At 39.2% G+C, this 23798-nt stretch overlaps 4 protein-coding genes across 8 annotated transcripts; 2 read left to right on the top strand and 2 right to left on the bottom strand.

The window, feature by feature from the left end:
* Nucleotides 1–124: 124 nt before the first annotated feature.
* Nucleotides 125–14781, bottom strand: LOC117146838 (TBC1 domain family member 5 homolog B). 4 transcript variants are annotated; one of them, XM_033313390.1, is made up of 6 exons: nt 13759–14780; nt 12916–13155; nt 2664–2864; nt 2511–2593; nt 2140–2255; nt 125–2070 (listed from the first exon to the last, which is right to left on the bottom strand). In XM_033313390.1, the coding sequence occupies exons 1-6, from the start codon at nt 14364–14366 to the stop codon at nt 1834–1836; spliced, it is 1485 nt and encodes a 494-aa protein (XP_033169281.1). In that variant the 5' UTR covers nt 14367–14780; the 3' UTR covers nt 125–1833. The 4 variants fall into 4 exon arrangements, with proteins under 4 accessions (XP_033169281.1, XP_033169280.1, XP_033169283.1 ...); XM_033313389.1 differs by having other exon boundaries at nt 125–2255; nt 13759–14781; XM_033313392.1 differs by lacking the exons at nt 12916–13155; nt 13759–14780 and adding an exon at nt 6624–6875 and having other exon boundaries at nt 125–2255.
* A 469-nt stretch (nt 14782–15250) lies between these two features.
* LOC117146839 (ras-related protein Rab-40C) lies at nt 15251–18529 on the top strand. Of its 2 annotated transcripts, none has more exons than XM_033313394.1 (5): nt 15251–15495; nt 16486–16622; nt 16708–16901; nt 17144–17366; nt 17772–18529. In XM_033313394.1, exons 2-5 carry the CDS (start codon nt 16490–16492, stop codon nt 17987–17989), a joined length of 768 nt encoding a protein of 255 aa, XP_033169285.1. In that variant the 5' UTR covers nt 15251–15495; nt 16486–16489; the 3' UTR covers nt 17990–18529. The 2 variants fall into 2 exon arrangements, with proteins under 2 accessions (XP_033169285.1, XP_033169284.1); XM_033313393.1 differs by having other exon boundaries at nt 16678–16901.
* Nucleotides 18530–20462: 1933 nt separating this feature from the next.
* LOC117147154 (glycine-rich cell wall structural protein) lies at nt 20463–21973 on the top strand. Its single transcript, XM_033313937.1, has 2 exons — nt 20463–20660; nt 20831–21973. Exons 1-2 carry the CDS (start codon nt 20463–20465, stop codon nt 21869–21871), a joined length of 1239 nt encoding a protein of 412 aa, XP_033169828.1. The 3' UTR covers nt 21872–21973.
* A 233-nt stretch (nt 21974–22206) lies between these two features.
* LOC117147496 lies at nt 22207–23607 on the bottom strand. Its single transcript, XM_033314398.1, has one exon. It carries the CDS (start codon nt 23482–23484, stop codon nt 22912–22914), a length of 573 nt encoding a protein of 190 aa, XP_033170289.1. The 5' UTR covers nt 23485–23607; the 3' UTR covers nt 22207–22911.
* Nucleotides 23608–23798: the final 191 nt, after the last annotated feature.

Genomic DNA, 23798 nt, shown 5'->3' with positions numbered 1-23798 from the left:
ATATACAATATTAAATATTGATTTTATTGCTGTACTGGCTGCTGTTTTAACCCTCTGATGGATTTAGTTTACGGATTTCTTTATCTTCATTTGCGGACTTTGGAATTTCCCTTTTGCTGTTTGCTTATATTCAGTTGAAACAATATTGCTATTTCATATATCTGTGTGTATATATATATATATATATATATATATATTTAATTTATTTTTTGTTTTTCGTTACGTTTATCAAATGCAGCACATTGATGCTTAGGCTGTAGGTGTGTGGGTGTGTCTGTGTGTTTGAGAGTGTGTGAGTGTTACATATTTGTGGGTGTGGCTGTCCATTTCGGTGTTCTCATTACTTTCTTTAGCTATTTGGTTGCTGCTTTTCTCTCTGTGTAAACATTCTTGTACCTCGCTTTGCTCGATTTACCTGCATATTACTTTTGCGTATTTGTTTGCCTTCATTTTTCTGCTTTTGATTTGCGTTCAAACTGAGAAAAATACTGAGTGAAAGGGGTTGGAGAAATGGGGGGTTGGTTGGTTGTTTTGTGGGGGGTTGTATTGTGCTTAACTAAGCTGAAAAACGGTGGTTCTTCCTTTTAATATACTTTCTCTGGCCTCATTTCTAAGCTTTTGTCTTGGGATTTCGGTTTCTTCAAAGCCTTTCTTTCTATATATAGATATATATATATATATATTCTGCTCAAAGAACTAAGACCTTTTCTACCATTTTCGCCCTCTTTCTTCAGCACCGCTTTCCTTTGATCAGCCGCTACAGTGGGCCCAAAAGTCAGCGCACCCGGTTTCAATTGTCTGCCTCATGTAAATAATGATACAAAATAATTACTCATTATTTAGCCTTAGAAAATGGGGATTTTTTAATTGGTTTTTTTTTTCTACTATTTCCGGTTCATCTCGTTTTGCTTTATTGCGTCATTCATTTCATCTCATATATCGTATAGTATATATGCGTATGTGTGTGTGTATTTTGTATATGTTCGTGTGTGTGTGTATATTTGTTTTAAGGTTTAACATTTAATTTACTTTCATCTGCTTCTTCGTCATCATATAAATAAAAATAAATACATTATTCTTTATGTTAATTTTTTTTTTGCATTCTTTTTTCGATTTTGTATCCATTATGCATGCAAGCAAAACGTTTTTCGTTATTTTTTTGTTCTTTTACTTTTTACTTCTTAAACGTCCCTACATCCTTTTCATTATTTAAAAAAGCCGCACTAAATTTTACAATTACAAAAAAAAAATAAATTCACATATATGCATACAATAATTTTTATAATACACATATGCAGGTCGAGTCACATTACAGAAAAAGGGGGAAAAAAATAATATGTATATATAATAATGGTGAATTGCAGTTTAGCATCGCCTGCAGACACACAGATATATATATATATATATATATGTATATATATAAACATATAAGTGCGGCCTTCAGGTTTACAATTCAAATGTTGAAGTGTCCATCGACTTATGTTTCGAAGCTGGAGCAACCGCTGCAGGGTGTTGCATAAATGTTGGTTCTCACTGTGGCTGCTGGTACCGCTACAACGTTCTTGACAATCAGCTGCTGTTTGTTGGTCAGAGAGCTTGGTTTTCCTAATGTTCTTCTAGTTCATTCTTGTGTGGTCTGAATCTCAATCTCTGTATCGGTTTTGGTCTCCTCTTGCAAAGCGAAGCAAAGCGATTTATGCGGCATGAAAAATATTAACAGCTTGGCTCCATTTCGTCCAAAAAACATTAACATCAAAAAACAGGGCTAGCAGGAAAATGACCGCCCTCCCCCCATCCCAAACTGCTCTTCGCGTCCCCCGCCATTTGCCCCAATTATTGGAGGACGCAGCAGCCCTTCTTCTTGTTCTTCTTCTCGTCGATGACCACATGACTAGCGGACGTCGGTCCGGGAACCACCTGTTTGGACACCTGTCCCAGCGAGGTGACCCCATTGTTTCCGGTTCCGCCGCTCAGCTCGGTCGCCGTCGCTGCTTTTCCGGCGCCAGCGTCGGCAGTTGCAGAGGCATGGGAATTTGTACCATTTTGTGCTGTTGCTAGATTCTGCGAGAGCTGCAAATAATGACATAGGGCTTTAGTCAGGTGTGCACATAGGGATAGGTAACCAATATCCCAACTCACATTTGATTTGATTACACTCTCGCCGATCGCCGTACCGCCGTTGCAATTGTCGTCCGCATGCTGGGCACTCCCGTTGCCAATTGTACGCTCCTCTGTGGGTGTGATGGGCTTGCCACCTGAAAGTAAGGGTATTTCATTACACACAGATCGGATAACTGGGGTCTCTAATATATGTTCTCCGCCCATCCAATTATAATGCTAAGCTATAATCTGAAATACTTGGAATTCAAGTGTAGATAGAAAATAATAATGAACTAAAGTGAATTACCAAGTTATTATAACCTTGTGGAAGTTCACGCTTTCCGCCTAACATCGTGAAAAACCTTATCCGAATACACAGTTCTTGATCGATTTGATCAAGTAGTACTTACCTCTGATCATGTTGACAATTTCATCAGCCTCTCTGGACAGATCGCCGCCTGGTCGAAAGGGATTGTCCCAGCCGGAATCGGTGCTGCAATGGAGGATTACCCAAGAGTCGATAATATATTTACGTTATATGGTTCATGATGATGGCCACCCACCTTTGCTGTCGATCGTAGGCCGCTCCCAGGCCGATCACCTGCTGCTGTTGGATCCCCGCCGCCGTCGTGGCCATCGTGTTATAGTCTAGGAGGTTGCTGCTGTAGTTGAACTCCGGAAAGTCCAGATACTCCGCCGGTGGACAGATTACTTGCGGCTGGCTGCTGTTGTAGATTGAAACGCGCACTATCGAACGCTCCGATCTGGAAATGAGCAGAGCAGGCAACACAAATCTAATTAGGCATTTTCTATATATTATATTATGTGTATCTATATGTGCAGTGGTTGATGTGCAGTGTGTTTTATATCGCGATTAGGAGAGGGGGCGGTTGGTTGGGGGGGAAAACCAGCGAGCACTAAAATCACGCATCGGCGCATGTGACCTTAAAATAGCTGAGCAAGTGCGTCATCTACTGAGGAGCCACCTCAATGTCAATTAAATTAAGTCATTTGGCAATTGGCTTTCAGCTAAATATCTGATTCAATTGATTGCAACTGCCAGCGAAATACGATTTTCTCTCTGTATTTTGGCCAGGTTCATGTGATAAGTTTAGGAATGTGAACTACATTACTCCCGAATAATCAGCTTGTCCCCGTCCCAAATGGATCTTTTCATCCAGGAATCATATACAAATACGGCGGGTTCAGGCAAATATTCGATACATATGTTGCAGCCTTCTATTTTGTTGGCCACGAAAACGAAATCTGATTTCTGCCACTAACACAAATATCACCAGGTCACTAGATCAAAGAAGTTAAATCAATACAGGGGGAAAGTGTTCCAGATTTTTTTTCTTTTTTTGGTTATTGAGGGATCATTGGAGTTATTTTAGGATTATTGTTCCTCGTGGAAGACATAGTTGAAACATTTTTAGAGCATCCAGAAATACAATGCGTTATTTGAAGACGTTTGCTTTATTCTTAAAATATTTGTATTATATTTAGCTTAATCAGCTGCACTGGCGAAAAAAATGTATCGACTGCATTTAATGAGCAATGACATTTTTTTTATGCCCAATAGAAAACCAGCAATTTGACAAATCAGTTCAGAAATAAATTAGGTTTTATAGCACAACCTATTTTTTATCTTTATAACTGGTTTATGTCGATGACTTCATTTATGGCTGGTTGGCTGCGCGAAAAGCCCGAGACTTACTGAGCCGAAACACACTGTACTATCAAAGAACTGGAATGGGAGATCTAACTTGTAAGATCTCAATCTCCGCCATCCATCCAATGGCCCTTGGGACATTCACTTCCTCTACATCTTTCCAGCATTCGGTTTTATTGTCCCAGAACTTTGAACCCCAAGTGGAAAAACCATTAGAGAAACCTGTCGACAAAAAAAAAGAAAAAAAAAAAAAAAAAAATCGAGAACCTGAAGAAGTAGCAAAAAATAAACAGCCTACAATCGAATCAGACAACCCGTTCACTATATAAAGACCCCTCCTCCTCCCCCACACAACACAGCGTTTTATCTGTTTACATTTCAAATACACTTCATAACTCAGTGTGCTTGTTGTTGTAATTATTTCTTTTGTTGCTGCTGTTGTTGTTGCTGCTGTTGAACATGTGAAGATTACGTCATGTGCCGAAATTGATATGGAAAAATTGATACAGGGCACGCTCTACAGTGCGAACAAGCGTTGTTATGCAAATATTAAATAAATAACAATAAAAAAAATTGATAAAAAATATTATTATTACTATAATTAAGTATTCAACAATAGAACATGAAATAAATAGATAAGATGAAATACTCCAATAAGGAAATAAATAAATGTGTGCACTATCCCTAGCATCTCTATAATTGTTACAATATTGATTTCTATGGTGTGTCTATGAACTCCAACTCCACTCTTTAGTCTACTATATCGACAGCGGCCTGTAGCAACTGGAACAAGAACAAGACCATCAACAAAACACGAGTGTTACAAGCTCGAAAAACAAGTTTTAGGCAAATAACAAATACCAAAAAAAAAAAAAAAAAAAAAAACAAAGATGAACGTTTTCATCTTGTTTCGGCCCAAAGCATTATTAAACGTTTTTTCCTCGGAACAAAATGCTTGTTAAGTTGAAGTAGAGAAAAAGTTTAAGGAGTTACCACTAACTCATAAACGCGACTTCAAGTGCCCCACAGCAAATTAAACAACTGAAAAATATGGGAAAAATACTTGTTGCCATTACTGCGAAGCAGGAGGCGGAGTGAATAGATGGATAATGCTGTGGAGCAGAGGAGTGGAGAAGTGGAGGAGAAGACACGAAGAGGAGGTGGAACATGAGCTGTAAATGGGAAACAGAAGCAGAAGAAGCAGCATCAGCTGGGGAAAAGCGAACTCAAAGATGATCGCATTAATTATGTTTGCCACCAGCGATCTGAGGTGCTGAGCGCTTGGCCATTTTCTGGCTAGTTAATAGCTATACACAAGTCTTAAACTAGCAGGTGATCTTTATCAGTGGTTCGCCATGCGGACACAATGCATTATGCTAACTTTTGTTTAGCCTTTTCATGTGATAAGAAAAGTACATTAAAATTAACTCTGATCAATTTTATAGCTTATTTAGTCATTAAGTTTTTCATTGATAAATTTTCAATGAATGAATTTGTTAAATTTTAAATTGATATTGGCTCTCGCTGCAATAATATAGTGTAGCTTTCATTAAAAACGTTAATTATTATTTTCCTTTTGCTATGCAACTGGAGTGTTATACAAGTTTCTTGTAATTTTTTGGCATTTTTCTTGAGAACATATGGACCGCTTCAAACGAAAGATTGGCACATTGAAAAAAAAGCACTTGAAACATATGTTTATGTTGTCATGAGACATTTGGCTATATTTTAGCCTATTTTTTTTTTTTTTTTTTGCATCGAGTGGATGGCAACACTGTTTGAAGACTGCGTCGCTGGCAGCGCAGCAGCTTTTCAATTAGTTTTGGTTTTTGCTGTTGTATTTTGGGGCACACACGCGAGGGACTACGTCACGGGCGAATAAGAAGAAGAAGATAAGGGGGAGGGGGTAACGTGCGAGAGGGAGAGTGAAAATTAATTTAACAAATTATGCGACCCCACCCGCAAAACACAAAAACAACAAAAATACACAAGCACATGAGAAACAAATAGCGGAAAATTCAATTTTGCACTTGAAAAGCGAAAACAGAGAGGAAAATAAAGAGCGCGAGAGTCTGGGGCGGGGAGAGAAGAGAGGGCAACTGCAGTGCGGCGTTGATTTCGATTTGTTTTATTAAATTTCAAAATATATACACTGGCGCAACCGATGTGGGCATATATTGTATAATGTATACGGTTTATATATAGTATAAATAAGAGCGACTAAGGCTAATTTATGTACAAACAAGGTGCTATTTTAACACGCACACACACTGGCGCACAGTTATTTTAATTGCGTTTAGCGGGCTACACAGAGCGAAATATTGTATCTAAATTGATAATTCAATTGAATTCAATAATGAAATATTTATTCATTAAAGTTAGGTATGTACTGAAATGACAACATTTTTGTTAATTTTAAAATGTTGTATTATATATTTCATTTCTAATCTAGACTCTGTTTTTCGCAGTGCAGGAGTGCGAGGGAGAGGAGGCGTTGTCGTTCTCTCTCACGCTGTTCGTGTGTGTGTGCATTATTTTTTGCGATGAACTCACTGCGCGCAACAACAACAACAATTACAAGTGTACTACTAATGTTTAACTACTTAAGTGTGTGTGAACCAAATAGCAGAAATTACTTTCACATTGTTTTTGCTCTTTTCAAATATAATTCAAGTGTTTTTTTTTTGTTTTTTTTTTCTCAACCACTTGCACTTGCTTTTTCGACTCTCTTTGCCCGCCTACCCGCCCTCTCACTATTTCGCTCACGCAGTTAACTGTAATTTTTCCCTCTCTTTTTGCACTTTTCTTTGGTTTAAACTTAATACTTTTCTTATTCGTATGTTAAACACACTTTTAGGGTAATTCTACGCGCGTTTTACACTCGCTCTCTTCTTTGATCCTTTTGCGAATTAAAAAAAATAGCCGAAGAGCGGGAAGTAGCAGCAGCAACGATTGATGAGCGCGTAATTTTCTTTCGTTTCGGTTTTTGGGTTTTTGTGCTTTTATATTTTGTGTGAGGTGAGCGCTCTTTTTTGTTTGGAGGCTCTTCGGACTTTTGCGTTGTTGCTGCCTAAACTGAAAAACTGAACTGAAACTGACTGTTTGAGTTTCACGCTGCTGAAAAGTAAAAGATACAAAACACACACACTCACACGCAGGCGTTCACACGCACGAATGTTTGCAGGAGCGGGAAAGAGAGAGACCGCTCTCTCGCAAACTTTTGCCAGGGCTGCCACCTTACTTACTGTTAAGTGGCGCGCTTTTTGAATACCTTAACTTCTTAAGTTAACAATAAAACTATACGTTTAACACTCGCTTTTATCAGAAAACAAAATAAATACGATGGTGAAAATAAAACTAATGTGTGAGCTTTGAAGTTGATTTATAGTTTACTTTTCGTTTTCAAGCTTACATTTTAGAAGCAAGTACACAAGTCACAATCATACAACTTGCTTTCAAGGCGTAAAGCAAAACAACGTACTTGAGATAATAAAAAGTAGTCCTTTGAAAAACTGAACCCTATTTAAAACTTAAGACCCGAAGTATTCGAAATAAATCACTTGAGATATGTGAAATACGCCGCAAGCGTTTCACTTTACAACAAAAGACACAAAGAACAATTAACATTCTGTTTAATGAGCTCTTAAATGGGCTCCAGACACACACGTCTACGTCTATCTTTTGTCATGGTTTTATTGCGATCTATTTTGAGCGAAACAAAAACATTTCCAAATTTTTCATTTCGCGCATTTCCTGGCTAGAAAATTTACACATTTCGGGCAAACAAATGAAAACAAACAGCACAGCCGGCAATTCGTGCTTTTTGTATGGGGATTTTTGGCAGCTGCTGCAGGCAAACCTGAAATTACACTAGCCAACAACGACGCAAGTATTTTCTCAAAATTTCGCCAATATTTTATTTATTTATTCAGAATTATCAGGAACGTATAACTTATTTTAGTAATTTTAAATACATTTCTGACACGAACTGATTAATTTTGTTTTATTGCAGTCAAAAATCTACAGCTGGAAACCTTACCAATTTTGAAGAGTGTTCTTGCTGCCAAGTGTAATTTTGTGATTTACGTATTTGCTGGTATCTTTTGTTGTAAAAGCGCAGATGAAATGCGCAATAAGCAAAGGGCGAAAACGCCGCGAATTTGTAATGGCAAAAACGGGAAAACAAACAAAACGTAAATCCAAATGCGCCACATCTGGCAACGTTGCCAAAGCCAACAAACATGACATCACTTTTTTGCGCACTCACCAAAGTAATAAAAGAGCGTAAGCTCGCTCTACCGCTCCTCGCTCTCTTTCTCTCTCTCACTTGTTATACACAAGCAACGGACCGAAAATAATGTAACAACAAAAAAAAAATAGCCAAAGAGAGCACAAGGGAAACACGGAAAAACATAAACACGTAACCACACACACATAAAGGTAAAAGCGGGGAAGCTGCTGGAAATAGCGATGGAAAAGGGCGAGGGGATAAAGAACGACACAGAAGGGGGGTTGATTAAAACAGGGTTGCCACCGCCACTATGGAGATGCTTAGAATCGGGGTCCCCATCTATTGTTGTCAAAAAAAAAAAGGAAAAAGTCGAAAATATAGGCGGAAAAATAAGAGCAGAACACAAAATCAAGAAAAACCACGGCACACAAACCACAAACACATTCACACCTGTGGTCAGCCAAATAGCACACTATAAAAATATAGATCCGTACATTCAACAGTTTGTGGTAAGAAGTCCGAAATAAATTGAAATATTCAACATTTCTCGAATAATTTTAAGATTCATGTACACAAAAAGAAAAAATCTACGAGTTAAAGATCGAAAATTCGATTATTATTTTTAGATTGAGATATGATTCATTGAACGCGTGATACTATTTTCTCTGTGTACAATGTGCCGCAAAAATATCTCACAGTTTGCCATTTAGCACTTCAGATACTTTAGGCTAGCTGTAAATATTGGCAATAAACAAGTATCGTTTTGGCATTGCTTGCTAATTGCAAGTTACTCACAGAAAATGTTCAATAGCTAATAAGTATATTATACATTTTTTAAAAATCAAAATTTTTTCAAGATGGTTAGATTACAAACTTTGAAATGGAATGATCGTATTTATACAAGTATACATTTTTGTTTTGGTAATATTTTTACGACCTGCACGGTGCACACGTAAATGGGTAATAGGGCTAATGCTCAGTGGGAAATACGAAAACGATCCAATTTGAATATGACAGCATGACTGCGGCTAAATATAGAATTTACTACTCCCGATTAATTCGCCGATGGAATTACGCGCTCCTCCGCTTTTGCCGCACAATATATTTTTTGGGCATTAAGTGATTTGAAATTATTTGGCATTGCGGCGCGCTGATAAGTTCACTAACAATTGATAACGAACGATTTGAGGCGAAGATGGATGAGTGACGTTGGTAGCAGAAAATAAATATAAATACTTATAACATTTCGGCGATTTGTTGCCATTGCCAATGGGAATTTGTCGAGAGTATTATAGTATTTACGAGTTATTATAAATCTATTATACATAAACATTTGAAAATCTCACGGAATGCTCGAGCTTAGGAGCACACAAGTGTGTATATTTTATTTGGTATGCTCGCATTTTCCCCATTTCCGTTACAATTTCAAACAACTAATACACAATTGGCATAGTTCCCAATGAAATTGACAGTATTCAAGATTGGCGCACTAAAAGATATAAAGAAATACTTGCTATATAGGAATTCTTGCAGAGAAATTTAATTGAAATTGAGTCGACACTAGAATTCGAATTATAATTATATAAAACTAGTACAATAAAATTTAAAAAAATAAACTTTATTTGCTAAAAAAGATCCTATTAAATGTATTATAACATCCGCAGCATCTGGAATAAAATAGTTTTTGCAGGGCTTCCAATTGTTTTATATCACAACAATTTAAACCAATTTGTTTTGCAAGTATTTGTTGTAAAGCTGACAGCTTTAATTCCATAAGTTGAACAAAACTACACTAAACTATGCATAATCTTTGTGTGGAAAAATGTATTCAGCCCACCTTGTGGCCTCATAATCGCATATCTTTTGTTCCTGCTCGTTTTTTTGTTTAGCCTAAAAGTTAATAATAATTTCCACTGTTCCGTTGCACAGAAGCGGCAACAACAATTACACACGCACTGCTGGCCAGCGGCACAATTACCGTTGTTGGCATTACAACAATGTGACAATGGGCCTGTCCCGTCTGCCTATGATTATAATTATGCCTATATGATTATGATTATGACTGGGTCCACTGGTGATGATCATGATGATGATGACGACGGCGACGATGATGATGATGAGCACGCTGTATGCATGTCAAGTGTGCCGTGGGTACCGGAAAATCAATTGACTGAGTGACAGGCGGACAGTGCGAGATGTACTTTCACAATAGCTATAGACATGAGCAAGGCCCACCGGTCGATCGAATTTCTAAGGTCCAAAAAAAAAAGAGAAAAATCAGAATCATGTCGAGGTCAGCTGTTCAATCAGCCTCCTTTCGTTGGTTTTAGCAGAGAAAACAAGTAAAAAGTTCGATTTAAGTAAAAGTAATGCTCTTTTTCAGCGCAAACGGTCACACTGTGTCTATTTAATGTAATAGCACACTAGCAAAAGGCAATGATTAATATATGACTGATCATTGGCTAAATTGTTTATCAAGTTTTTCCCCGTGTATCTGGATAATCGATTAGTAGAATAAAGAGCCGCAAGATTCCCGGTTTTTCTTTTCTTCTCTCAGCGTTCTTTTGCCTTTTTCCTTTCCTTTCTTTTGTGACTCTGACTAACTGTAAGAAAGAAAGTTCTACAGCAAGTGCCGAGCTCAAAAGCTGATGACATCACGCTCCACCGGCAAATTAATGCTCCCCACATACAATAAAAAATGAAGAAACACACATGTGGAGAGACTGGCGAACAAAAAGGTCACAACATGTGTTAAGTCTAATCTCTCCCAAAATGGAATATGCCACCTAGACGAAACAGCCAATAGACAAAGCAAAACAAATTGTCAGCAAATTTGATTTGATGCCCGTTTGACAGCCATCACAAGAAATAAAACACCTTCTATATTTGTCTTGTCAGCCGTTTAAAACCAATGCTATTTGTTGAGTTCTGGGCAATGATAATAGCAAAAACTGTTTAGGAACTTTCTTATTATACTCATCACATTCAAAAACTTAATCTTTTACTAAATATATAAAACATTTAACTGATCAAAGGCTTAAATTGCACCCGTTATTCAGATAATCGAATAATTTGGGCGTAGATTATCGCAGTGCAGCTCTACTCCATGACAAAAATCGATTGTCAAGCTCGGTTATCGGCGTGAATCCAACTAGAACTAAAGTTAAAGCGCCCAATTCGAATCTAGTGGGTGCGGCACATCCATTAGATACGCGTTCAGATACGGATACACAAAATGCAGCCGAAAAAGATGTGGGTCAACAACCACCGAATGAAGTTGACCCACTTATATACATATATATTGCTTTAAAATGCACACACACACAGACACACGTACATTGGCGGCACACGCACATGGGGTCATTATGTAATAAAAACGATGACGATGTTTAACGGTATTCCAGTTAGAATGACTGCAGCGCCGGCGCATTATAAACTCCAATTGGAGTTCCCATCTGGTGGTGGGAAATGCGAAAAGGCAGACGGAGAAAAACCCAAACAAACAAACCCATCTTCCAATTGGACTGATAACACGAAAGAAGTGGCATAGAAAAAGGGAGGATAAACAAAAATACAGTGGCAGCTCGCCAATTAGAATCCTTTTTTGGCGGGGTTTCTTATTGGAAACTAATTTCGTTTCCTATTTTGATACTTTAGTTTCATATTTTGCGGCCATCTTAAATTTACTTGTGAATGGAATATCTCCCATTTTAATTTTCAACTATTTTAAAAAAGATACAAACTGTTTTTATTGCGTGGAAAGAGCCCGAATAATTTTAATGAGCTTCTCAAGCAATGAAAACACAAGTTGAAATGTCTTTTTAATTGTTTCCGCTCCAACTTGTCATTATACACCTCGTTTCGATTTAATACAAGGCCTAGCCCCCCATTTGATTTGCCATAAAAATGCGCGTCCATCAACTGAGTGAACACTGTACGTGGGTTAAAGCTACACAGGTAGCTATGTTTATAAAACCAAACTGCTGACGACGTTGAGCGGTAATTATCGATTCAAAAATTTGTGTGTCTCAAGCTTCCTGCCTTTGGGGGAGGTTGTGGGTAAACAAAAATGGCGGGGATTTGGGGGGCTTTAGTTTTAGGGTTGGGTGCGATGAGCACAAAGTTCATCGCTTGCTATTTGGGTTGATGGCGCTGTACATACGTATGGTGGTGATGTGGTACAACCCAGCTGCACTTTTTGCCCACAGGCTTTCGGAAAAGAGATCAGCTTTGGATTGGCCCAAAAACCAAAAATGCCGAGCTTACTATGAATTAGAAAAGCGAAACAAAAGTGAAAGCTGCCAAAAAGTCATTAGACGGATATTTTAATTAGGTAAAAGTAGGCCCACTTTCGGGGCATACACAATAAAAGCCCTGCAATGCATATCGAAGATTAGCCACACATTGTTACACTGACAAAAATACATACAACATTTTTCAGTATCTTCGTTTATTCAAATAAACCCAGAACATATATGCAGAACCTTGAAATTCAGCAAGTCAATTATATCTCTCATATATTTCTACATGTCAAGATACCAGAGTTTACTTTTTCTCGCGATGATAGACCACAAAGAACCTTAAAAAGATATCAAATTTTTACTTTTCTTGATATCCAGAGTTTACTTTTAGTCATTTTGTGCGGTGCAAATAAAAGATTTCCTTCAAGTAGGTCAAATAGTGAATCATTTCATTTTTTAATTACGTTTTCTATTAAATATTGACCATACATTTAGACAACCACTGCCTTAATTGGCCATAACTATCGTATATTTATTTGGTCATGAGGGCAGGTTTTTATATTACCTAAGAAGAACTCGTCTGGAATTTATTAAATCTACTTCCTTATATGGCAACGGATTCGTTACTTTTGTGTTTGGTTTAGTTACAGTGTATCAAGTTTGTTACTTACTCTTCCTGCACCTCAATGCCGCTGTCATCCATGGTCCCCTTGGCATAGTCTCCACTGTAGCCACCGGCGAGCGGCTGTTGCGACGCCAGCGTCGACGCCAGCTGCGGCTGACCAGCGGCGGCAGCGGCGGTATCGGCGGCATCGAACCCAAAAGTGGACTCCATGTGCTCCGACAACGGCGTCGGCGTCTCGAAGACGAGCGTCTCCACCATCGAACCCTTCGAGGAGCCAAAGGAGACGCTGTGGACACAAACAGTTAGTATATAATACAGTAATACCTATTAAAAAATTAACTTAGCAAAATATGCTCCTATATCCTTTCATTATAAACAAATAAAATATAAAAAGGCTATTATAGAAGATAAGTCTACTTATGACTTAGTAACACTCTAGCGGAAAAAGTATTCCAAAGAAATATAAGACAGGAAACTTTTAGAAACCACGAACCTGTTAACTAGTGTTCATGTTGCTGTTAAACTAAATCAATTTCATTTTAGGATAAATAATCGACAAGTAATCCCTTGAATACCCTTCAAGATATATAGCTGTGCTTTGTTGCGAAGCAAATTCGAAATTATAATCGATCGGTCAGGTTGCTTCTAAGTGATAATCACGAAATGCAAGACTTACTAATACCTATTATAGCCTTTTCGAAAATATTTGTATATAGACTAGAGTTATGGCGAATATCTTATGTAAGTAAGTTTCTTACTCTGGAGTTACAATTATGATGGGAAAACTAAGGGAATTTAAGTTATTGAAGCAAGGAGAAAAAGTTCCCAAGACAGTTGTTTATAAAGATAAATTGAATAGCTTGAATAAGAGTAATTGTAGGAGATTTACCGTTTGAGGCCGACGCTTTTGGTGCCCAACTTGCTCAGTTTGCCGGGTTTCTTTTGGGGGCGTGGGAATTTATCGCTCAGATCGCTGGATATATCCTCATCATCAGCTGCTGCTGTTGTTGTTACCGGTTCTTCTCCTGTCGTCGTTGTTGTTGTAGCTGCTGCAGCTGCCGCTGTCGCCGCATTGTTGTTGTTGCTGCTGCTGGCCTCGTTGTTTTTGCATTTGCTGTTATTCTTATTACTTTTATTATTAGCCATGTTTTTCGCACTGACCACAAGCGAACCATTATTGTTGTTGTTCACATTGTTGTTGTTTTGCTGCGTTGTTGTTGTTGTGTGCACCAGTGGCAGCGACGTTGGCGGCGCAGCAGCAGCGACGCCGGCAGAGAACGCCGACGCAGGCAGCGGCGCAACAACAATCTCCTCGCTTAGCAAAAGCGTTCGCTCATCACAGTCGGCAGCGCCGCCGGCGGCGACGTCAACGTCGGCTGAGACGCCAGCAGAGCCGTTCGACAGCATTGCGGTTGCAGCAAAACGATTCGATTTCGATTTCGCGGCTAACGGTGCATTTCGAGGGGGCGGCGTGGTGGGCGGGGCCAGGGCCAGCATAGGTATATCTTTATATATATATAGGTGCGCCAAACACACACACAAAAACTTAATTAAATCGCAATTTGTGTGTGCAAAATAATGACAACCCAAAAAAAAGCCAAACAAAATCAGCACTTGCACAAAGGCACACAAATATATATTTCTATATTTTTTTTAGCACATTAACGCGCACCTCTGTAAACAGCAACAAAAAAAAAAAACAAGCAGCAACAGCTACCGCAACTGCGACGTCGACGGAGGCAGCGGCTGCGGCAGAGGCGTCGGTGACCTGCACTTTAGTTCCCGACCAAAAACTCGCGTTTATAAATAAATATGCATGTGCATTTAATAAATCCGTTAGCGCGCGCTCTGTTGCTCTTGTCCTGCGAATTCGGATCTCGGATTTTTTCGGATCGGAGCGATACAATCGGAACAATCGTGTGTGTATATTTGGCAGCGCTTCGAATTTCTGTTCTGTTCTGTTCCGTTTTGTTCGAACGCACTGGCGATGACACCCGGCCGATAGCGCGACTGTCCGATAAGCAGAACGCCACTTGCGATAGCTGGCTAGATAGTTTTTGTAAAGGTAAGAATCTAGGAAAAGTTAGAAAGCTCAACTATAAGAAATTTTATTCTTATATTTCCAACAATAAATACTTAATGCAATCAAAATGAAAAATAATTGGTGGTAATAATACAATGTAGCGTATAGCTTAAAGTAAAATTGCTCCAATTTGTTATATACAAAGGTTTGCTTAGATTTTAGCACTAATATGTTTGCACAAAATAAAATAAGAAATGTTTAAATTTCGCAAATAATTGTAAGAACTATATTTTAAATTTCTTGAACAACACTGCTTAACCGATTCATCGACTATCGATAGCCTATCGATATGCGCAACAGCAGTTCTTCCATCCCTATAGAGATGAGCGAAATTGCAATTTTCTGTATTAATATTCGCAGCAGAAAAAACCACAAATAAATAGCAATAAATCGGAATACATGGGATATATTGCCGCGATTTAACTTGCGTAAATCGTGGGACTGGAAAAGCGTGAAAAGCCCGCCGAGGACAAGTCGCCGAAGAGAGGAAAATCGCTCATCTCCATTACAAATACGAAAATGAAACTGCGTGCATTCTAAATGGTAAGTTAAACGTCCAGAAAAAACGGTTTGTGCTGTTCACTAAACAAAATACCCCATTAAACGGCTATAATTAATTGTTTTCCAATTGCTACGGGGGAAGACAATAAACATTCTACACATTTGCAGCAAAAACAACAATCAAAATAAGCACGCATACTAATACGAAAACTGTTTTTCTCTATTTTCGTTTATTTCTCTTTTTGTTTGTAAAACAAAGTGCATAAAACGCAACAATTACACGCTTTAATGGTTTTGTACACATCGATAAATTGTGAAATACATTTTCATGCAAAACCAAAACACACCCACTTTTTACCTGTGCGAGTGTGTGTGTAAATGTGGAAAATCCTTTTACAGTGCGCGAAATGAAAACAAGTGCGAAAAATCTATAAATAAGTGCAATGCATTTGTTTATAGTTTTTATTACCATGACTCACATAGAAAATTACTGGGTCTGCAAAAATAGAACGCACAAATATTGCCGGTTCAAAAATACCGGTTAGCCCGGTTAAGAAAATGCAAAAAAAAAGAAGAAATGTTTAAGAACCACAACCACTTTGGCCACAAAACCCTAGCCCACATTTAATTGCAGTTAAAATTACGTAAAAGAGGAAAAAAATGTCTCATTCAATGAGTAAACCTCTTGCGGTTATAATTTGTTAACTGGGTTATCTAAAAAAACATATTTTAAAATAGAAAAATGAGTGTGTAAGGTAATTTCCGGCATTCATTTGGAACGCTCTAGAGGAACTATGTATTTAAAAATACTTTGCCCTAGAAAGTGTGTTAAGCTGCTTAAAAGTTTGAGGTACACACACCTTTTACAATCCATTTAAATATTAAAAAAACAACACGTCGTCACGTTTGTGTAGAAATACATTTGAAATTTAAGTAGTTGCATTATGATTCGCCTCAGCTGTCCGCCAATAGTTATTATTCAAATATATATATCTATTTAATTATAATATTTCAATTTCTCTACCATGACAGCCACATGGGAACCATGACCAAGGACTACGACTATCTGCTGAAGGTTCTACTGGTGGGCGACAGCGATGTGGGCAAGCACGAGATTCTCTCAAACCTGGAGGATCCCTCCACGGAGAGTCCCTTCTGCAGTGGGAACGGTAAGTGTTGGGTATATCCCTTGAACGACCACCGATATGCAAGCCAATCTAATAGACTGCACATCTCATATCTTCCAAACGGTAGCCTACAAGACGACCACCATCCTGCTGGAGGGCAAGCGGGTGAAGCTGCAGCTGTGGGACACCTCTGGCCAGGGACGCTTCTGCACGATCATTCGCTCGTATTCGCGCGGCGCCCAGGGCATCATCCTCGTTTACGACATCACCAACAAGTGGAGCTTCGACGGTATCGATCGGTGGCTCAAGGAGGTGGACGAGGTCAGTTGGGAATTATAAGTTGCTTCAGGAAAGGAAGCACATGGAAGATATCTTTGTTACGACATTTTTACGTGCTGTAAATTAGTACTTAATGAGTGGCTACTTCTTCTTTTACAAGATAGATTCACAATTAATACGACAATGCTGTAACGAAGATTATTATAGATTCCAATGTGTTTTCCTCTCTTATTTTACGATAAACGATTTCCATTATTAACTCCATATGTACGATTAATTTGCAGCATGCCCCAGGAATTCCGAAGGTTCTTGTCGGCAATCGCCTGCACTTGGCCTTCAAGCGACAGGTGGCGGCCAAACAGGCCGAGACCTACGCCAGCCGCAACAACATGTCCTGCTTCGAGATATCGCCTCTCTGCGACTTCAACATCCGCGAGTCCTTTTGCGAACTGGCGCGGATGGCCCTGCATCGCAACGGCATGGAGCACATCTGGCGCAGCAATAAGGGTAAATATAACTAGGCTATTAAATGAGAGAAGGATAGTGGCTTTTCGAGTTAAAAGAACTAAAGTGCATTATCTAGTTTGTCTAGACCAGGTTTAATTTACTTAATCTCATCTATTTTTGGTTACATTGTGAAAAAGTCAAGACAAGGCCTTGAGGTCAATTTTGATTGAGCTCCAATTAAAGCGTTCATTATGTCAAGACAATCATTAATCTTTTTCCGACCGTTGAATAACACTTAATCGCTATAATGTGTGAACTTTTGTTGATTCACAAACAACTAAAACTGTTGGTATCATACAACTTATGAACTTATCAAATGAAAACCCGAAATGCACTCTCCCCAGCAGAAAAATATGTATATTGTTCTTTAATTCACTTAGTAACCCAATTTGAATGCCATTGCAGTGCTGTCGCTTCAGGAATTGTGCTGCAGGACGATTGTGCGAAGGACGAGCGTGTATGCGATCGATTCGCTGCCGCTGCCGCCGTCGGTGAAGTCGACGCTCAAGTCATACGCGCTGACCACGTCGCAGTGCTTCAACTCGCTGACCCAGAGCTCCAAGAGCAAGAACCGCTGCAAGACGCCGACGAGCAGCAGTCGGAATAGCTGTGCGATCGCGTGATCGTTGCCTTGTAGGCCGCCGCCCAGCCGCCTACGCCGCCACGCCCCTAACCGACATTAACTTTAATTGAGCTCTACTTATGTACTCTAGGCTATAACAGACACACACACCCAAACCATACCCATTACCATACCACACACCCATTCAACCCAGCTCTTTGGTTATATGTTTTGTTTCATTGACATTGATATGTTTACTTTTTACACAGTAAAGCGTGCACCTTTTTAGTTTTTAACCACCCCATCCCAGCCCCATTCCCACGACCTCTCTCTTTTGCATTAATCTAATGTTGTTAATATTATTATGTTTGAATAATTCTAATATTTAATGCATCAAACACATCAACATATAAGAAAAGAAAAACGAAGAAATAACGTCAAGTGAAAATCAACTTTTATATGGATAAAAAGAATTACTTTTTTTTTGTTTGTTTACCATCGGATTAAAATATTCTTAGAGATGTATTGTAATTGAAGCGAATTCAGCAAGAGAAGCACACACAAAGGCGAATTGATAAAAATAATTCATAATGAACTAGAAGACTGTGTTTTCATTTATTTGCCATCCCTTTCTGATTCCTGGCCAGCTGACTCCATCTCTTTCCATTTAGGTTTCTAATTTGTGGTAATTTAAAGTGAAAGTTCGCTGCATCTTTAATAGGATCAGTCTATATAATTATGCAACTCTTTAAAGTTTCACTTGAAAAACTGCGTTTTCAAATTCATTTGCCATTTTTCTAGATGTAAATTCATGTGCACTTTGGAGCAGAACCAAACTAAAGGCGAAAAAAGTTAAACGATTTTTTAGATAGATTTTTTATACATTTCTATAAAATTTGGATATTCTCAGTACTGTTTTTAATGAAGATAAAAAAAAAAAAAAAATGTTTGAACAATGTTTGTTAGGATTTTATCAATGAAAATTAGCACATCTGCTTTATACAACTGCAACTTTGATTGAAGTAATATATTTGCATACCCTGGAGCTTATGGGAACATGCGGATATTGCTTATAAATTATATCATTTTTATATAAATAATATAATATAGAGTAAGTTTTTGGGCTAGAACAAAATATTTTGAAAATGGCCATTGATAGTGTTGGAAAAATGCTATCGTTTAAACATAGGTATTGGTATAGCTCATGTATCTTGTATCTTTGAAGTATTCTTGTGCATCTGTTATTATTATTATTTTATATGACAGGCTTATGAAGTTCCATAACTGTTGTATAAACAATACTCTTCCCCGGTATTTCAGCTTGTAGAGCACTTGGATTGTCGATGTTTGGATTCCTATCTTCTGCAGTCGATTTGTTGGGTTTCCAACATCTGTTGGGGGTTGTCCCTTGTCGGATGTGATTAATCGGTTGGCTGCAAACCCAATTTGATATTGTAATATTATTTAAATGACTCAAATTGCCTTTTCGTCGGTTTGCTTCGCATTGGATTCATTCGCCCTTTGAGGCAAAACATTTCGCGGCTTCTTCTTTTTTTCGACATCTATTGCTTCCCAGATTTCGGCTGTTTGGCATTTTGCTTTTACACAATTCCCAAAGTTGGGCAATCAAAAGGGGGCGGGGCTCTCGGGGGCAGTGGACTCGTTATACTTTAAACGTATCTTCAAATTTCGAATGAATGCGAAGTGATAGCGAAATTATTGCAATAATTTGCATACGCTTTAATTTACTTTATAATGGGTTTGTCTTTTTTTTTATCTATTTTGTTTTATAGTTTTGGCAAGTTATAAAATATTTAAGTGCAAATGAGCTGACGTGTAATAAATTAAATTGTTTATTCTATCATATGTATTTTTCAGCATTTTTATCTTTTTTTTTATTTCTATTTAGCATCAAAAGAAAAGCTCTTATATATTTTTATATTAATGTATATTTTAGTTAAACTTACATTTAAGAAACGAGGAAAGATTTAAAGAACTTGAAATCTTATAGAACTTATATGGTACTTTTATGGGTATTGTTGAAAGAACATATCTAATCTTATCTTCTTTTTAACAATATAGTCCGCTTTATATACATTTTTTCTAAATTAGTTTATTTTCTGCCTTTTAGTTAATAACTTTATTTTGTATATAGATATAGATAGATATATAGCTAAATAGATATATAGATATATATATTTGGGATTGGGTTTGCCATTTGAGGATGGTACTTCCCCTTATTAATTGATTGTTCGTTATTTCTGAAAATGCATTTCCTTGGGCCTGCATTGGGAAAGTGTTAATCCGACCTGAACTCAACTGAAATGAACTGACCTAGCCCATCGATCAGGTGACCTACGGGGGGCGGGGTCACCATCATTAAGCGGTTCGTTCATGCCCGGCGGATTAATTTCGGCGGCTGGTCCCAATTATGGAACTGCTATGTTTCCCATTTTTTTTCCACCGGACTCATTTGCATTTGCCAGCCGTCGATGCGTTTGTTGTTGGACCAACTCGAATCCAGATGGACGGAGATGGCTTTCGGGTTGGTGGTCAAAAGAGTGGTGGGCAGCAAGATGACGAAAGCCAGTTCACAGCAGACGGAGCATCTCGCAATCCGGCTGCTATATAAACCGCGGATCGCTCGGATTGGAGCATCAGTTGGCTTCCTCTTCTGCTACGTGAAGTTCCATAGTTTTCAACCCCCAAGCAAGAAACTTCCAGCAATGAAGGTGAGTCTGCTCGACAAAATCAGTTTCAAAATATAAAAAGTTAAAAAATTACCCAAAAAAAAAAAGAAGGACACAACAACAAAGCCCAAAATCATGAAAAAAAAACACAAGTTGATAATTTTTTTTTATATTTTATATATTTAATAATTGCAACATCGAATTATTTACAGATCTTTGTGTGTCTCCTGGCTACGTTGGCTGCCACCGCATCGGCTGGCTTCATTGGCGGATCCGGCGGTGGTGGCGGTGGCGGTGGCTACAGCTATGGAATCGGTTCCGGCGGCGGCGGTGGTGGCCACCAGGAGGTGAAGACCATCCAGGTGATCCACCAGGAGGGTGGCGGCTACTCCGGCGGCGGCGGTCATGGCGGTTACTCTGGTGGCCATGGAGGCTACTCTGGCGGCGGCCACCAGGAGATCAAGACCATCAAGGTTATTCAGCAGGAAGCTGGCGGCTATGCCGGCGGTCATGGCGGTTACTCTGGTGGTCACGGTGGCTACTCTGGTGGTGGACACCAGGAGGTGAAGACCGTTAAGGTCATCCATGAGGAAGGACATGCCCTGGGCGGCGGCGGTTATACCGGAGGCCTTGCCGGCCATGGACACGGACATGGTGGCCATCAGGAGGTGAAATTGGTCAAGGTCATCCATGAGGAGGGCGGTCATGGCCACGGACACGGCGGTGGCTACTCCCACGGTGGATTCTCCGGCGGTCATCAGGAGGTTAAGACTGTGAAGGTCATCCACCAGGAGGCTGGCGGTCATGGCGGTTACTCTGGCGGACATGGTGGCTACTCTGGCGGCCATGGTGGCTACTCCGGCGGCGGTCACCAGGAGGTCAAGACCGTTAAGGTCATCCACGAGGAAGGACACGCTTTGGGCGGCGGCGGCGGCTATGCCGGTGGCTACTCCGGTGGCTTCTCCGGCCATGGACATGGACATGGTGGCCACGAGGAAGTGAAGGTGGTCAAGGTGATCCATGAGGAGGGCGGTCACAGCCATGGCGGCCACGATCACGGACACGGTCACTCGCACGGCGGATTCGAAGAGGTCAAGACCATCAAGGTCATTCACGAGGAGGGTGGCCACGCCCACGGCCACGGACCCGCCCCCATCATCAGCAACGAATACCTGCCGCCCAGCAATGAGTACCTGCCCCCCGTATCCGCTCCCCAGCCCGGATATCTGCCCCCATCCTCCAGCTGGAAGTGATTCCATGCCATTCGATTCGAGCCATACTGATCCTTGAGTCTTGTTAAGTAATTTTAGGTCTCCTTTTTTTTCATTTCCCATGTTTTTTTAATGTTGTTCCCATTTAACCTCACCCTTTGAACAAATATACCATCTGTAAATTATAAACCATTCGGATATTCTGTGATATATGGGCGCCCAAAGTTTTGGAAAGTATGTTTGCAGCATACGAGAATGTTTGAACAAATAGTTGGAAAGTTCTGATTGATGGCGAATTAACGTATCATTGATCATTTGATTATTTGATTAAAAAACCCATTCTTTATGCATTCTAATTCCCCTGTATTCACGGTTAGTTAGGCTGTGTGAATTAGCATTTTATTCATTTTCATTTGATTCCATTCATGCGGCTCAGTCACTTTCGATTCGCGTTTCAATTTCACTTTCAACTCGAATCGACCGACCCATATTAGCATAATCACAGTCATCCAATTTAGCGGTAGCTCAACGACCTTTTCATCGGCGGGCTTATGTTCATTATAGATATATATATGTCGCATCTAATGGATATATTTATGTGTATCTTAACGTTTATTTTTATGTTTCGAAACGTATTTCGTGTCTGGTGGATTATGTTGTAGCGTGTTCTTGTGTCTTATGGATTATTTTGTATGTGTGTAGTACATTTTGTATCTTGTGGATTCTTTTGAACGATGTGGCTTAATTTTAAGCTCGAGATTAGGTTATTAGTTTTTTTTTTGGTTCTTTTGACTTAATGTAGAAAGAAAATAAATTATAACTTTTTTTTTTCTATTTTCAATTATCTTATGCATTTTTAGAACTAGTATTCCATCATTTGGCTTTAATATAATTTGTTTTAAAATATTAGAAAATATTTAAGGATCATTAGTTCTTTTTTATCAAAAATTCAAATGAATATCATTGAGATTTTGCTTAAAATCAGGTCCATAAATGTGAATGTGCTCTGGGTGCTGTGATGTTTAAGAATAAACAATTAAAATGAGTTATGGTAAATATGCAAATATTATATAATTTAGTTATTATTTGTGTGGCCATATATCCTGCCGCCTCCTTTTCGCCGTATTTTGATCGATGCGATTTGTGTTTTGGCCAAGATACTGATGCAGGGGCAGTGGGCGTGGCGATGAGGAGGTCACACCCAGCGGAAATTCGCTGGTGGGTCTCCATTTCGAGGGCATCCATGGTGAATCGTAGCTCTGGTATCTGCTTTGGTATTTCTCCTCCTGATAATTTGCCGGTGCCGTCCCCTTCTGATCGTTGTGAACCTTGAGATTCAGCAGTAGTTCACCATCGTCATCGATCAGGTTGTAGAGCTGAACACCTTTGGCCTCCCGCAAAGGATGCGCTCTCTCCAATCTGATTTGTTGCTTGACCTTTGGCCTCACTATGGGCTTTGGCCTCTGGCCAATGTAGCGCGATGATCGGTCGTGGGACTGCAACTGCCGCAGGATATTCAATGGCAGCAGTAAATCCGATTCGAAGGGCATGAAGCCGCTGGCTCGCACTTTGATGATATTTCTCAGTAGCGGCTGATGGCCATAACTCTCGACCAGGCCTAAAAGGCTCAGAATTACAAGGCCCAAAGTGTGCATTTTCCGGCAGTTGTTAGCTCATTTTACACAAGGATCACTGGTAGTATAAGCACTCGAATAAAAAATAAATAAAGTTGATTATTTGGTCGAGAGTGGAGCGAAAAAGCAGCGCGTTCTAGGCCCGTGTTGCACCAACTGAACGGACTAAAAAATACACGGCTCAAATCAACCTAAAGCCAGCTGACTGCGCTCGTAAAAGCGAATTAATTAGAGAAAATACCGTACGGTACACGAACGCACAGTGGGTCAAAATATATGCAAATTAAATTAAAAATTAATATAAAAAGTACTGTCTTTGCTATTTTAAATATAAA

This window comes from Drosophila mauritiana, chromosome X (genome assembly GCF_004382145.1).
Source record: "Drosophila mauritiana strain mau12 chromosome X, ASM438214v1, whole genome shotgun sequence".
In the NCBI taxonomy this organism is placed as follows: Eukaryota; Metazoa; Arthropoda; class Insecta; order Diptera; family Drosophilidae; genus Drosophila; species Drosophila mauritiana.
The sequence above is the reverse complement of the archived record's forward strand: the minus strand, read 5'-3'. Positions and strand labels throughout refer to the sequence as shown.

Coding starts and splice junctions, on each gene's coding strand:
- LOC117147154 (XM_033313937.1), top strand. CDS start 20,463: ATGGCTTTCGGGTTGGTGGTCAAAAGAGTGGTGGGCAGCAAGATGACG. Junction 20,661..20,830: donor AGAAACTTCCAGCAATGAAG/GTGAGTCTGCTC, acceptor AATTATTTACAG/ATCTTTGTGTGTCTCCTGGC.
- LOC117146838 (XM_033313389.1), bottom strand. CDS start 14,366: ATGCTGGCCCTGGCCCCGCCCACCACGCCGCCCCCTCGAAATGCACCG. Junction 2,594..2,663: donor GCCTACGATCGACAGCAAAG/GTGGGTGGCCAT, acceptor CCTCCATTGCAG/CACCGATTCCGGCTGGGACA. Junction 2,256..2,510: donor AATTGTCAACATGATCAGAG/GTAAGTACTACT, acceptor CCTTACTTTCAG/GTGGCAAGCCCATCACACCC.
- LOC117146839 (XM_033313393.1), top strand. CDS start 16,490: ATGGGAACCATGACCAAGGACTACGACTATCTGCTGAAGGTTCTACTG. Junction 16,623..16,677: donor TCCCTTCTGCAGTGGGAACG/GTAAGTGTTGGG, acceptor CCAATCTAATAG/ACTGCACATCTCATATCTTC. Junction 16,902..17,143: donor GGCTCAAGGAGGTGGACGAG/GTCAGTTGGGAA, acceptor ATTAATTTGCAG/CATGCCCCAGGAATTCCGAA.
- LOC117147496 (XM_033314398.1), bottom strand. CDS start 23,484: ATGCACACTTTGGGCCTTGTAATTCTGAGCCTTTTAGGCCTGGTCGAG.